The sequence below is a fragment of the Pseudopipra pipra genome, chromosome 19 (assembly GCF_036250125.1).
Source record: "Pseudopipra pipra isolate bDixPip1 chromosome 19, bDixPip1.hap1, whole genome shotgun sequence".
Lineage (NCBI taxonomy): Eukaryota > Metazoa > Chordata > Aves > Passeriformes > Pipridae > Pseudopipra > Pseudopipra pipra.
In genome coordinates this window covers 1,354,493-1,368,962 of record NC_087567.1, presented here as the reverse complement: position 1 = coordinate 1,368,962, position 14,470 = coordinate 1,354,493, and the positions used below count along the sequence as shown (strand labels likewise).

The 14,470-nt window shown below is 50.2% G+C and overlaps 1 protein-coding gene across 6 annotated transcripts in view; it reads right to left on the bottom strand.

The window, feature by feature from the left end:
- Window positions 1-14,470, bottom strand: part of DNAH9 (dynein axonemal heavy chain 9) — a 192,266-nt gene that overhangs the window by 20,061 nt on the left and 157,735 nt on the right. For all 6 annotated transcript variants that reach the window (XM_064675616.1, XM_064675618.1, XM_064675617.1 and 3 more), the window contains 2 exons: window positions 4,017-4,244; window positions 182-373 (listed from right to left, as the gene is read on the bottom strand). In XM_064675616.1, coding sequence (XP_064531686.1) covers window positions 182-373; window positions 4,017-4,244 — 420 coding nt within the window. The remainder of the gene's footprint in view (window positions 1-181; window positions 374-4,016; window positions 4,245-14,470) is intronic.

Below are 14,470 nucleotides of genomic sequence, written 5' to 3'. Positions count from 1 at the left end.
CAGGCACTGTTTGCTGTGATTTCTAAGCTTCTACAGGCTCGAGTGGCACCGAGGCCTCTCATCTCCCCACAAAGGCACAGCAAACCCAAAGATCCCAAGGAAATGGTATTTCAGGAGATTTCCCAGGAGCTTCAGCACAAGCCATATCCCTAGTGGTTCAGAGCCCCAGTGAAGCACCCACCTTGGAGCTGGCCTGCAGGTAGTTGTGCAGCACAGTCACAGAGATGGTCAGGTCCCCGCTGCTGAAGGGGTACGGGCGGTTCCAGCCCTGGGCGCCGAACCTGCGCCGCTCGGCCACCACGGCATGGAAATAGCACAGGGCAAACAGGATGCTCCTGAACTCCTTCTCATGGCTGCACATCTCCAGGGTGTCCTGCAATACAGGCAGAGTCACTGCTCTCAGCCTCAGGGCCTCCAAATACATCCAGCTTTGGACAGGGATGAATCACAGAATCACTAAGATTGGAAAAGAACTCTGAGATCAAGTACAACCTTTGACCAAAACCCCCATGCCCACTAAACCACATCATGAAGTGCCACTACTTGAACATTCCCAGGGATGGTGACTGAACCACCTCCCTGCCCAGCTTGTTCCAATGTTTAACCACGCTTCCAGAGAGGAAATTTTTCCCAGTATCCAACCTGGACCTCCCTTGGTGCAGCTTGTTGCCATTTCCCTGGTCCTATAGCTTCCTACCTGGAAGAAGAGGCCAATCAATTTTTCCTCCAGTTCATATTTGCATAATACACACATGTGTTAATTTTTGAAGTCAGTGGATTTGCATTGCAAATTTATTGGCAAATTCTAATGAATATTTTTGGAATTAATATTTACTATTTCCAGCTCAGAGTGGCTTTGCACAGGAACACACATTAACAGTGGAGAAGGGAAGGACACGTGCACCCACTCAATGCCCCATCACCTGCATGTGCTCAACATCCCTCACCAGAGAGATGGAGAGAGAATCCCAGAATCCCAGAGTGGTTTGGGTTGGAAAGGACCTTTAAAGCTCATCTCATCCCATCCCCTACTTGGGATGGGATGAGATGTCCCCTACCAGGACATCTTCCTGGTCACTAGACCAGGTTGCTCCAAGCCTCATCCAACCTGGCCTTGGACACTGGCCTCCCCACCCTCACAGGGAAGAATTTCTTCCCAATATCCCATCTAACCCTGCCCCTGGCAGTTTGGAGCCATCCCTCCTTGTTCTATCACTGCATGCCCTTGCAAAAAATCCCCCTCCAGCTCTCTTGGAGACCCTTCAGGTACTGGAAGGCCACAATTAAGTCACCCTGGAGCCTTCTCTGCTCCACGCTGAGCAATCCCAATTCTCTCAGCCTTTCCTCACAGCAAAGCTGCTCCAGCCCTTGGAGCATCTTGGTGGCCTCATCTGGACTCACTTGAAGAGCTCTGTGTCATCACACTGGGCAAGGGGGCCAGCACTGGGCCTGGGACTGTGGCACCTTGCCCAGGAGGTGGAGGGGCAGGAGCCTGAGTCATTTAATCACTGAAAATGAACACGGGAACTGCTTCAAATATGTGCAGAGCACTTCCTCATTTTAGGAACCATCGCCAGACATGAAGGGGCACTGCCTGAATGAACACTGAGAATCCAGTTCAGTCTCATTCGGCCCCTCTTTAGTTTTGTATTTTTCTTCAGCTACAAAGCAGAACAATATCCCCCACACAGAATAAAGAGGCTCCTTTGTAGCTTTCAGCTGAAAGCTAAATTTGAACATCCATTTGTATAAAGCGGGGAAATGAGGTGTAAAAGGGACCCCACCCACTTGCTCCAGGATTTCTGATAAGAGATGCTTTATAATACTCCAACAATTTAGAAAATGCTAATTACTATCTGATTGAAATGAGCAGAGGCAGGATGAAAATGTTACTTGGGGTGAAGGTTCTCCCCTTCCTTGTTCTCTGGGACATTTTGTGGAGTTCAAGATGATGAATGACAGTAGACAAAAATGGAATAATCTCTCCTGACTAGGGACATTAATCCTGGCATGGTGCCTCCCCATCCCCTGCTCAGCACAGTTAGTTGCTGCTCTTGAGATTCCCTCTACTCCAAGTGCAAAATCAGCTGAGAGCTGCCCCCATTTCCCTGCCCATGGACCAGGGCCTGGGGTCCACAATAGACTGGGGTGTTCTTGCCTGGTTCCAAAAGACAAGAGGCTGCATGGAGAGAATCATTAGGATCAAAGAATGGTTTGAGTCAGAAGGGACCTTACACATCATCTCATTCCACCCCCTGCCATGGGCAGGGACACCTTCCACCAGCCCAGGTTGCTCCAAGCCCCGTCCAACCTGGCCTTGGACACTTCCAGGGATGGGGCAGCCACAGCTTCTCTGGGCAACCTGTGCCAGGGCCTGCCCACCCTCACAGGGAACAATTTCTTCCCAATAGCCAATCTAGGTCTACCCTCCTTCAATTTAAAACCATTCTCCCTTGTCCTATCCCTCCAGGTCCTTGTCCCAAGTCCCTCTCCAGCTCTCTAGGAGCCTCTTCAGGCACTGGAAGGGCTCTAAGGTCTCCCTGGAGCCTTCTCTCCTCCAGGCCGAACACCTCCAACTCTTTCAACTTGTCTCCTTAGCAGAGGTGCTCCAGCTCTGTGATCAATTTAGTGCCTCCTCTGGACTCATTCCGGCTGTGTTGGACTCAGCACTGCAGGTGGGGTTACAGAAGAGCAGAGAGATTTCTCACAAGAGAAAACCATCCTGCCAGACCTGCCCTGTGTGTTCCTGGCACAGCCATCAGCTGCAAGAACTTCAGTACTACTGTTTCAAAAAGGCACTTCAAGGGTTGAGGGCATCTTCAGACCCTCCTGGTTGCTCAAGGTTCACCAGATGGGGTCCTACTGTGAGAGCTGCATGTGCCAAGGCAAGGGCAGTGTGTGAGTGAGGGCAATGAGTGTTCAGGGCAGCAGGAGGCTGTGTCTGTGTCTCCAGGACAGGAATCATCAGCAGTGTGAATGCTCAGCTCTCAGCCTTTGTGTTATGTGGTAAATGAGGTCAGCAGGAGCGTGGATGGCTCCAGCAGTGACACACACTGGCTCCAGCCTGTCCTGGCCAGGGGCTGTTCCCTGGGGAGCCCTGTTTGATCTGTGTCCTGCTGCTCCCAGAGCCTCCTGCCTGTGGTGCCAGAGCTGTCGAGAGAGGCCACAGAGCAGAGCTCACTTAATCACCACATACCAACGGCTCTGACACTGGTCTAACCCTCTGGGGCACCAAGAATATTTTCCATCATTTCCACACAATTCAGTGTCGTGTCCCCTGCACAGGAGACTCAGCTGCAGTTCCATCAGCAGGTCCACCATCCCCAGGATGGGGATTGTCCCGCTCTGCTCTGCCCTGGGGCGGCCTCACCTCAACATTGGGGCAGTTTGGGGAGACACAATGGAAGGAAGGGATTGAGCCATTAGAGAGTGTCCAAAGGAGGCAAGAAGGATGGGGAAGGGCCTTGATTTGAAGGCCTGTGAGGACACTGAGGGCACTTGGTGTGTTCAGCTGGAGAAGAGGAGACTGAGGGGAGACCTCACTGCAGTTCCACCTTCCTGGGCAGGGGCAGAGGAGGGGCAGGGACTGAGCTCTGCTCGGGGGGGACCAGGGACAGCAGCCAGGGAAGGGCTGGAGCTGTGTCAGGGCAGGCTCAGGTTGGATCTCAGCCAAAGGTTCTTCCCCCAGAGGCTGGTTGGGCACTGCCCAGGCTCCCCAGGGCAGTGGGCACAGCCCCAAGGCTGCCAGAGCTGCAGGAGGGTTTGGCTGATCCTCTGGGGCACAGGGGGTGACTCTTGGGGATGGGCCTGTGCAGGGCTGAGGGTTGGACTGGATGATCCCTGTGGGTCCCTCCAACTCAGCACATTCTGTGACTCTGGGATTCATGATGGGATGCAAAGGGACTCACTCAGCTGCTGCCTGGAAGGGCAATGCCTTCCCCCATCACGCTCCATGGGGTCTCCAGCAGCTCCAGCAGCTCCAAGCCAATCTGTCACTGGTGCCCCTGAGCTCCTACCTGGCTGAAGTTGTCGAGGGCTCCATGCAGGTTTGCCTGCATCCCAGTGGGGGCCTCGTTGGTGATTTTGATGGAGTTCTCCAGGATGCCCTGGGGAATGATGTGGCTCTCGGGGGAAGGTGCTGGCTCTGCGCTGATGAAGACACGGAAGTCCTGGTGGCTGCCTTCGCTGTGCTGCTCCAGCTTCTTCTCCAGGGAACTCAGCCACTTGGCCACCAGGTGGATGTTCTGGCAGGGACAAAGGGGAGGCTTTATCATTCCCCCATTTACACCCTTGATTTCCTGAGTAGCACTAAATCCATCCCACCCATGAACAGCCAAGGCTGCTCTAGAATTGGGTACTCGCCCCAGGAGTGCCTGTGAGCAGTTCCCCAAATATCCACTTACATCAAGTACACTTTTAAATTCAAAATAATCAATACAAACCACCAGCAGTGCAGCAAGTCACAGCTGGGCTGGTTGGGCTCTCAGTGCTCAGACTCTCGTCGTTACAGCAATACCAGCTGACAAAGCAGAGCAGTTCCACATCCACTGAGCTCAAATGAAAACATTTGTTCATTTTTAACAGAATAACAGTGAGGACCCTCAACAGCAAAGAAGTCAAGCAGGTGGTTCCACAAAGACCTTTCACATAAAGGATTTATTTATTCATGCAACTAATTAGATGTATCTCTCAGAAAATTAAGCAGCATCGTGGGGAGATGGTGAAATCCATAAAGACAAGCCTCAGTTTTTTCCCCTCGGAGTAGGGGGAATATATATACAGTAGTTTTCAGGCAAGAAGACAGCTTTTTGTTATATTAGGGATGGGATTTGTGGGCTAAACTCCCCTTGTTTTAGTTGGGTGTGTAATCCAAACTGGCTGTGTTCACTGTGGTGATTTATCCCATCCAAAGAAAGGACAAGGAACTTGATAACCCTAAATTAAAAACAGCCTCCAGAAAGATGAACTGCTTGGAGGTGGCAAGGAAATTACATCAAGGAACTATCTTAGAGGCTAAGAATAAATATATATCACCGATAAATGGGGCCAGAAAGGAGATCTCATAGTTAAATAGCAGAGTAATGGAGATTATTAGGAGAAAATTACATTCTTCCAAAAGTGGAAGTTTTGTCCAAATGAGAAAAACAGAAAAGAGCACAAAATCCAGTCAGAGGAAGGCCAAAAAATGTTATAAGAAGCAATATTTCAAAAACATAAAAGCTAATAATAAAGCCTTTTGCAGAGACCAGGAATGTGCCAGAGAGTCTGTAAAAGTACAAGATGATCAAGGTCTACAGGGAGTGCCCATGAAAGGCCAGGCCACCCCAAAACAGCCCATCTTTGCAGGAATAGTCTCTGAGGAGCCTGGGGAGGCTCTCACAGCCTGTGTAACACAGTGGAATCACTCAATGCTGAGGCTCAGATGCCCCTGGAGATCATCCATCCCATCCTCCTGCTCCAAGTGGGACCAGCCAGAGCAGGTTGCTCACTGTGCCCAGTTGGGTTTTTGGATATCCTAAGGCTGAAATCTCCACAACCTGTCTGGCAACATGTGGCTAGTGTTCAACAATCCTCACAGTAAAAAAACCATAAAGATAATATAGTATAATATAGGAAAAGAAAAAAAGAAAAGAAAAGAAAAGAAAAGAAAAGAAAAGAAAAGAAAAGAAAAGAAAAGAAAAGAAAAGAAAAGAAAAGAAAAGAAAAGAAAAGAAAAGAAAAGAAAAGAAAAGAAAAGAAAAGAAAAGAAAAGAAAAGAAAAGAAAAGAAAAGAAAAGAAAAGAAAAGAAAAGAAAAGAAAAGAAAAGAAAAGAAAAGAAAAGAAAAGAAAAGAAAAGAAAAGAAAAGAAAAGAAAAGAAAAGAAAAGAAAAGAAAAGAAAAGAAAAAAGAAAATAGAAAAGAAAAGAAAATAGAAAAGTTTAAGGGAAATCTGTATCTCAGTTTGAGTCCAGTGTCTCTGTCTGACTCCATCTTCTGCACTTCCCCTGTCATGAGGGATTTAAACCCCTCTGAGCCAAACCCCAGCTTTTGGAGGTTAAATAATCCCAGGTCTCTCAGCCTCTCCTCATGTAACAGATACTCCAATCCCTCAGTTGTTGGAAAAGATTCTTAAACAGAAGCAGCAGATGAAGAGTTTTTTGGAAAAATTGATAAGGTGAATAATAACAGGTTATAGGAGCTGACAGTCTCCACTTGGGAAAATCCCAGATGTGGAATGTCTGCAGGACTCCCCAGGATGCACCAGGCACCAATAAAGCAGGAGTTACACACAAACAGGATGAGTGGGAGAAGACCAGGAATCTGAAAGTTGCAAACCATTTTAGACGACGGAACTGAGGATATCAAACTCTGAGCTTGTGGGCTGGGCTGGGGTAGAGCTGATGTTCCCCCCCAGCGGGTCTGGGTTGTGTTTGGGGCTGTGCTGGAGCAGTGCTGGGCACACTGGGATGGCTCAGCCCCTGTGACACAGCCAAGGGCTGCTCTGCTCCTCACAGGGCCCTGCCAGGACCAGCCCGGGGGGCACAGGGAGCTGGGGGGGCACAGGTGGGACAGGGGAGCCCAACTGCCCCCAGGGATGGCCCAGACCGTGGGGAGTCACGCTCAGCACACAGAGCTGGGGGAAGGAGGAGAGGGATGTTCAGATGGATGGGGTTTGCCTTCCCCAGCCCCCAGCAGGTGGGAGGGAGCCCAGGGCAGCCCTGGGATGGCTGAGCCCACGGGAAGGGGGGAGTGAACTCTTCATTTTGCTTGTGTGACTTTTGCTTTCCCTTTTAAACTGGCTGTATCTCAGTCCAAGTTTCCTCGCTTTTCCCCCCAGTTCTCTGCCCCCCGACCCTCGTGCAGTGAGTGATGGTGTGTGGGGCTGAGTTACATCACAAACACAGAGGGTTGTCCCCAGGGAACACTTTTTGCAGGTCCTGGAGAGGTGAATTCCAGCAGACAGGTCACACATTTGTGTCAAGTATTGCCTGCTCAGAGGAGGAGTTGCCTCCATGAGGCAAATGTGTCTCCAAGCTTGCATTTTCATCAGTATGAGCCATTTCTCTTCCAGTTCCCACTATCAGTGCAGGTAAGAGGGAAGGTCTCATAAACCACCAACCAGTCAAAAGCCAGGTAACAGGGGTAGGGAGCTACTGATGGAGCTTTAACTTCTCACCATATTCAAAAACCACCTGAAAGAGTGAATGATTAATGAGCTGACAAAATTAGTTATAAGACAAAGTTATTTCAAGTCCTCAAAATAAAACCTGGTGGTGAAGAACTGCAAGAGGTGCCATCATTCTAAGTGAGTGGCAGTGAAATTTCAGAAGAAATCCAGTGGTGATAGATGCAAAGTAATGCACTCAGAAAAACAACAACTCTGATGAGTTCAGAATTAACTATTATCACCCAGGGAAGAGACCTCTAAGTCCTCACAGTTATTTCCTGCAAATAACAGTTCAATGCAAAAACAATCAAACAATGCAAAACCAACCGAATGCCTGCAAAGGAACAGAGAATAAAACTGCAAACATTATTTTGCACTCCATAAATTCATGGGGGGCCTTCATCTTGAAAACAGCGTCCAGTTCTCACTCCTCTGTCCCCAAAAGGGTTTAACTCCCCCAAAAGGAGACACTAAATGGATATACACCTGCTGTTTGGAGAGAGCAGAGCTCGGGGGGGGAGGGAGGGGGTGAAATGCAGAGTGGAGGGTGGATAGAGCAGACTGCAAGCTTTGAAAGAACAAGTGCAAGGATATTTTCATATGACACATACCTAAACTGCCAATTTACTGCCTCAGGGTGTTTTGTGAGTTGAGAGAATCACAGAGTGGAGCTGAGCTTAAAGTCCCAGAGAAAAATAGAGAATGACAGAATTGTTGAGGTTGGAAAAGACCTTTAAAATCCTCAAATTCAACCCCCAACCCAGCACCATCACCATATTCACACTAAACCACGTCCTCAAGTGTGATATCCACATGGATTGTGCACAGTTCCAGGGATGGGGACTCCAGCACTGCCCTGGGCACCTGTGCTGACATCACTGTACACTGTTACTGTTTCTACACCTTTTCCCCAGGTTGGGGGTGTGCCCATCTCAGGCAGAGAGCTGGGCTGGCAGCACCTCGGGTGGCCCAGTGCAGGGATTCTCTGTTCCTCAGAACACCAAGGGAGCTCTTCCTGGCAACACAGAAACCCTCTGCTGGCTTTTCTGTCGGAGGGCTCAGGTGCCCCTTGTGAGCTACATATGGAGACATCCCAGCTGCGGCTGGAGAAGAGGAGGAACACTGGAGAAAGGAAAAGTTGAGGTCCTTTAGGCACAGGCTGGGAGGGAACAGTAGCTGCTGTCACAGACTATTGGCAGTATTTGAAAAAGCTGGAGGGATGGGCAGCACTCAGAGATGAACCAAGGGATGTGAGTCAACAGAATTCTGTCTGGGAAAGCCATGGACACCTTCCTCCCTCCAGTTCTGTTGCCCCAAATCTGATTCAAATGTCTGGGAAAAATAATTGTTATTTAGAACTGCATAAATTCAGTCTCCACCCCTGAGATGACCCAGGGATGTGCTCTCAGTATATGGGTGAAATGGAGTTTGGGCTGTGAGATGAGGAGGAGATACCTGAGCAGAGGGATCATGTTCTGGGGAAGTCTTGTTTTCTCATAAACGGGGACCATGTGAGGAGCAGTAAAGAAAATGCAATTATATCTGAGCTCTGCTGCACCGCTGCTGGGCTGATGCATTTAGGATTTCAGGAGATGAGGTTCTCCCCAGGGTCCAGCCAACCACCTCTCCCTAAAAACACAAGTCCAATAATCAAGTAGGAGTGGACTGAAACCTGTAACCAAAGTGCTACAAACACCATGGAGATTTAGTAACACAGGGAGAGAGCTCAACAAAACACCAAAAGAAACCCTGTGCATTAAATATCAGTTTAATCATAGTCTGCATATCTGACCTTAAGTGTTCTCATCTCTAATTGGTAGTTCCTTCCTACATCTGCTTTTCTGGTGTTAGATGGCTCAAAAATAATTGCTTTTGCTTGTGTTGACATGACACCAGTGATCATTATTTGTCGGTATCACTGCCTGCTAACAGCCAGCTGAGGGAATATTTCCAGTCCAATGATAATTGAGTACATTTATATACTGTCCTTTTGTGATAGAAGGGATGAGAAAGAGGAATATGTGCAGCAAAACAAGGGCTGCTACTAAGAATTCATGATTCAAATGAATATATCTGCCCAAAGCAGATGGAGGTGTTGGGGAAGGGATCCACAGGATTGAAAGAAACCTTGCAAATGAATTCCCAGCAGTCAGATAACAAAACTTGAGAGAAAATGACTAATGCCAACACACACTATTGTCACAGTAATTGAGTGATGTGTCAATTATCCAGCACAGACAGCACTGTGTTAATACCAATTGCAGCTGAGCAAAGAACCACCTTCTCCTGCTTGTTTTGGAACCCACCTCCCACCAATTCCATGGGCTGCCTCTAGACCTTACTCAGGAGAAACAGGGGTTAATCCAGCCTGTCCACCTCCTTTTGCTCACCCTGCACTCTCCTCTACCTCCCTAAACCACCCTGGGCACTTTACACTGCAGCAGTCTCACATCCTCCTCATTCCATGAACCCCCTGAAGACACATATATTTACCCAGGACGCACCAAGGTGGTGCATTGCTTTAGTACAAATTTTCTTAGCCAGATGTTTAAGGCTGTGGATGTGGCCTCCCTGGTGTTTCCCAGGCCAGGTGGTGTTGCAGACAGGAACAGGCAGTGGTAAATTCATTACCTTGCTGTACAAATGGAGAGTGGGGGACAAATACTGCTGTAAAAAAGGCAAAAAAACAACCAGAAACACCTCCCCTGCACACATCCCCACAGCACCTCAGCCTGGGATACTTCCCCAGTGACTGAGAGCAGGGACAGGATGAGGGGTTGTGGGAAGAGCTGGGCTGGGCTACACGTGCAGGAACAAGGGAACACCAGAGGCTTTTCTTTGGAAATTCACTTCCAAGCACCTCTGCGTGTTTGTACTTCACAAAGCAGAACATATATCACAGGATGCAATTGTTGCCATGGTAGCCATCAGAAATAGTACTACATATCCATAAAGCAGCACTGACTGCCCTCCCTGTGCTGGCAGTACTGGGGACCCTGCCCATGTCCGAGAGTGCCCCTCTCCTCCCCTCCTGCTCACAAACCACCTCCCGGAGAAACGAGAATTGGTTGTTTTCTCAAAGTCTCATCCTCTTGTGGGATCTCTCAGGAAACAGGTACTGCTGTTCTATCCATCTGCCAGGCAGGTACAGCCCAGAGCCATCCCAGCACTCCCAGTGCCCACTGCATGTGTTGGGGGGAAAAAAGGGGCAGGACTGGGCACTGCAGAGCCTCTTCCTTGGCCACACTTACTGCTGATGGTGGGGTGAGCTCTCATCCATGAGAATCACAGAATATACCGAGTTAGAAGGGACCTATGAGGATCAGAGAGTCCAACACATCCTCAGAACAGCTCCATCCTGTGAATGCTCCCCAGGACAGGCACAGACCCCTCCACCACACCTGGTGTCCACCTATTTCTGAGCAGCAAACCTGCTGCTGCCCCATGTGCAGAGAGGCCACCTCAGAGCTGTGGCAGCACCAGGAGCTTTGCCCTCACTGAGATGTTCCAGCAGCCAGAGGAGCCCCCGGGGAAGGAGGGAGGGTGGGATCACATCTCACCCGTGGGAAGTCCTGGATTTCAGCAACAGCACCCTCAGGCTTTTTCTCACCTCACCCATGAGGCCCCCAAGACACACCTGATAGAGAAGGACACACCTGATCCTGGCAGTTAGCACTACCTGAGCCCTCCCTGGAGCCCTCAATCCCCAGTGAGCCTCTCCACACATGATCACATGTCATAGTTTGAAATTGGCCCCCCTGAGAGGCTGGGGGGCTCAGAGGTGCTTGGGTGCCAGGGCAGTGTCCCCTGGAGAGCCAGTCACCACTCATATTGTTCGCTTCTGCTCAAAATCACATACCACAGCACCGGGAGCTGTTGGCAGTTCTGTCTGGGTTGTTTTGCTGTTGGTGTCTGCTGTGTGTAGGTGGACAAGGCCAGGGGGTGGCTGGGCTCCCTCTCTTCCCCTTGGGGGGGGGAGAGGGAAGCCCTGTGACCCCCCAGCTCAGCCTTTGGCTAGAGTTAGAGGCAGCATTTGGAGTGTGTGCTGTGAAAGAAGAATTTCACAGCACCTGAGGTAAGAGGGAGGAGGCCAGGCCTTCTTTCCCCCCCCCTGCAGCTGCGGGACACTTGGGACAGTGCAGAACTGAACCGAGCTGCCTGTGGCCAAGGCTAGGGGGCTTTTCCCCCCACTGCATTGAGGCTGGTGGGGGGGTTGATTTTGAGGCTCAGCACTTGAGCAGAGCCAAGTGGACGGGCTGATAAATCAGCTCGGCGCTCGGGAGAAGAATCCCAGGCAAAATTGGAGACGGGCCAGGAGAGGCTCGGGAGCTGCCTGCTGAAGCTGAGCGCGGGCAGCCAAAAACTGACTTAGAGGAAGGAAGATTCCGGGACACGTACGCCTGATAAGCTGCACTGCAGCAGCCTACGGACCGAGGTGGGACACCGAGAGGGAGAGATCACCAGCAGCAGAGGAGCAAAGACCCAAAGATGTCTTGCACTTCATGAGGAGAGAAACTGCAACAAGAAGCCGGAGCTTGGTGAGGGGGGAGCGTTCAGGCCCAGAACACTCCCACAAGAGGGACTGGTTACTTTCCAGCCTTGAAAGGCTTCTTTCTGGACTAAAGTTAAAGGAAGGGGCTAAAAGGACTGACAGAAATGTAAATATATATATAGTTGCTTTTAGTTTGTTCAGTATATTTATCTGTGTAAATAAATGTATATACTTCCCCCTTCCCCTACGGAAGCCTCTGGTCTGAAAGTTTCTCTCCGGTGTTAGGATAAATTGTGAGAAGGGGTGGGGGGAAGCCTGGAAATTGGATTTTGGATTTCTAATGTGGTTCAAACTGCCACATCACAGAATGGTTTGGGTTGGAAGGGACTTTAAAGATCATCTCATTCTACCCCCTGCCATGGGCAGGGACACCTTCCACCAGCCCAGGTTGCTCCAAGCCCCGTCCAACCTGGCCTTGGACACTCCCAGGGATGGGGCAGCCACAGCTTCTCTGGGTAACCTGTGCCAGGGCCTCACCACCCTCTGAATAAACCATTTCCTACCATCTGCTCTACCCCTGTCCTTTACCAGTTCCAAACTATGGCCCCTTGTCCTGTCACTGTCTGCCTGTATAAAAAGTCCCTGTCCCTCCCCAGTCAGGGGGAAGAACAGCACACAAGAGCAAGTACAATTAACTGAGCCTTCAGCTTCTCCTCTGAACACACTCTCTGCTCCTCTTGTGCTGCTGGGCCCCATGAAGTTCCTCATCATCTACTTGTGCTGGGCCAAACTAATTAGTGCTGCCACCTCCAAACAGGGTCACTTCCCTGCTCACTACCTGAGCCACCAAGCAACTAAAGCAGGATGCCTTAATTAAGAGCAGAGTGCCTCTGCCTTTTGTGTGCTAAAAACTATGACTCTATTCAGTGTGTTTCCTCCACAACTCCCCACGTGATTTCACCAGTAGGACCCAGCAGCAGCACTGGTACAGCTGCACAGGCCCTGCTAATGCTGAGTGCAGTCACTACAGCATCACTGGGGCTTTACATCTCTATCAGACCTCAGGATCTTCCTGGGCCACCACTGGCCCCCCAGTAAGGCTGTGCTGTAGCAGCTTGTCTTGGTCATCCAAGAGGAGACTGAGGGCAGAGCTCCTTGGGGTCTGCAGCTCCTCCTGAGGGGCAGCTCCCTCTCTGCTCCATGTGAGCAGGGACAGCAGCCAGGGAATGGCTGGAGCTGTGTCAGGGCAGGCTCAGGTTGGATCTCAGCCAAAGGTTCTTCCCCCAGAGGCTGGTTGGGCACTGCCCAGGCTCCCCAGGGCAGTGGGCACAGCCCCAAGGCTGCCAGAGCTCCAGGAGGGTTTGGCTGATCCTCTGGGGCACAGGGGGTGACTCTTGGGGATGGGCCTGTGCAGGGCTGAGGGTTGGACTCAATGATCCTTGTGGGCCCCTTCCAGCTCAGGATGTTCTCTGATTCTAAGATTTAAGTTCCCAGCTCCCAGGAGCTGTACACACCCACAGCTCTGCTGTCCCTCCCCCACTGCACAGCCCAGCCCTCTCGGGCCAGAAATTGAGGCTGATCCAGGACTCTTTCAAGGCACACAGAAGGCAGATGCAAGTGGAGAAAGGGAACAGAAAACAAAACTCAGAGTTTCACAGCCCTTACAGCATTAGAACAAGCACCTGATTGTTAAGACAAGTTTTGGAATGAAGTAAATTATATTTTGCATATTCTTTTAGCACAGACATACCTTAATGTTGGTGACAGTAAATGAAAAGTGTCCAGGACTATTCTTGGGCTACTTTCTTCACTATTTGAGATGTTTATTGGGGTGTCCTGGAGTGGCCAGGAGTTGGACTCAATGATTTTTGTGGGTCCCTTCCAACTCAGGATGTCCTATGATCGTAAAATTTAATTTCACTGCTCTCAGAATTTGTACATGGCCTTTCCTCACTCCTGAACTGCCAGGGAGAGCCAGACTTCTTCATCCAACACCAGGTGCTGACAATGAGACAGGACAGACACCTGAGGTCCAGCCCCACATGTTTGAGTGCCAAGTACAGACACGGCCTGGGGATGATGGCAGAGAAAATTCAGGTACAAAGAGATTAAATGGTGCCTGGCTGAGTGAACAGAGGAGGATGAGGAGCTAAGGAGAGGCTGGTAAGACCCAGGAGAAGCAGGAGGTCAGTGAACTTGGCAGTCAGACAGGACAGGGCAGTCAGAGGAGATGGAAGGAAATGGCCTTACACTGTGCCAGGGAGGTTCACATTAGATATTGGGGGGGGGGGGGGGGGGGGAATCATTGAAAGAAAGGTCAGACATTGGAATAAGTTGCCCAGGGAGGTGGTAGAGTCACTGTCTCTGGAAGTGTACAAGGGGAGTCTGGATATGGCACTTGGGGACATGGTTTAGGGGTGACTATGATGGTGCTGGGTTGATGGTTGGGCTGGATGATTTTGAAGGTCTCTTTTGACATTAATGATTCTGTGATTCTGTGATCAGAGCATTTATCCAAAAATCATGAATGAGAACTGGAGGCAGAGTGTGTATTTCTCCTTTTAGACTGATCTAGAAATGTGGCTGGAAGGAAAATGAGTCTGGTTTTACTGAAGTAGAGGCTTGGTGCCAATTGCCTGTGTGTGCTTGGAATAGACAATGGATCTCACACAGGACACCAGAGCAGCACAGAATAACCCCAAGCTGGGGGGGGCCTGCTGGAGAACAGCTCTGAGGAGAAGGATCTGGGGGTCCTGGGGGACAACCAGCTGTTCTTGAGCCAGCAGTGAGCCCTGGGGGCCAAGAGGCCAGTGGGATCCTGGGGGGCTGG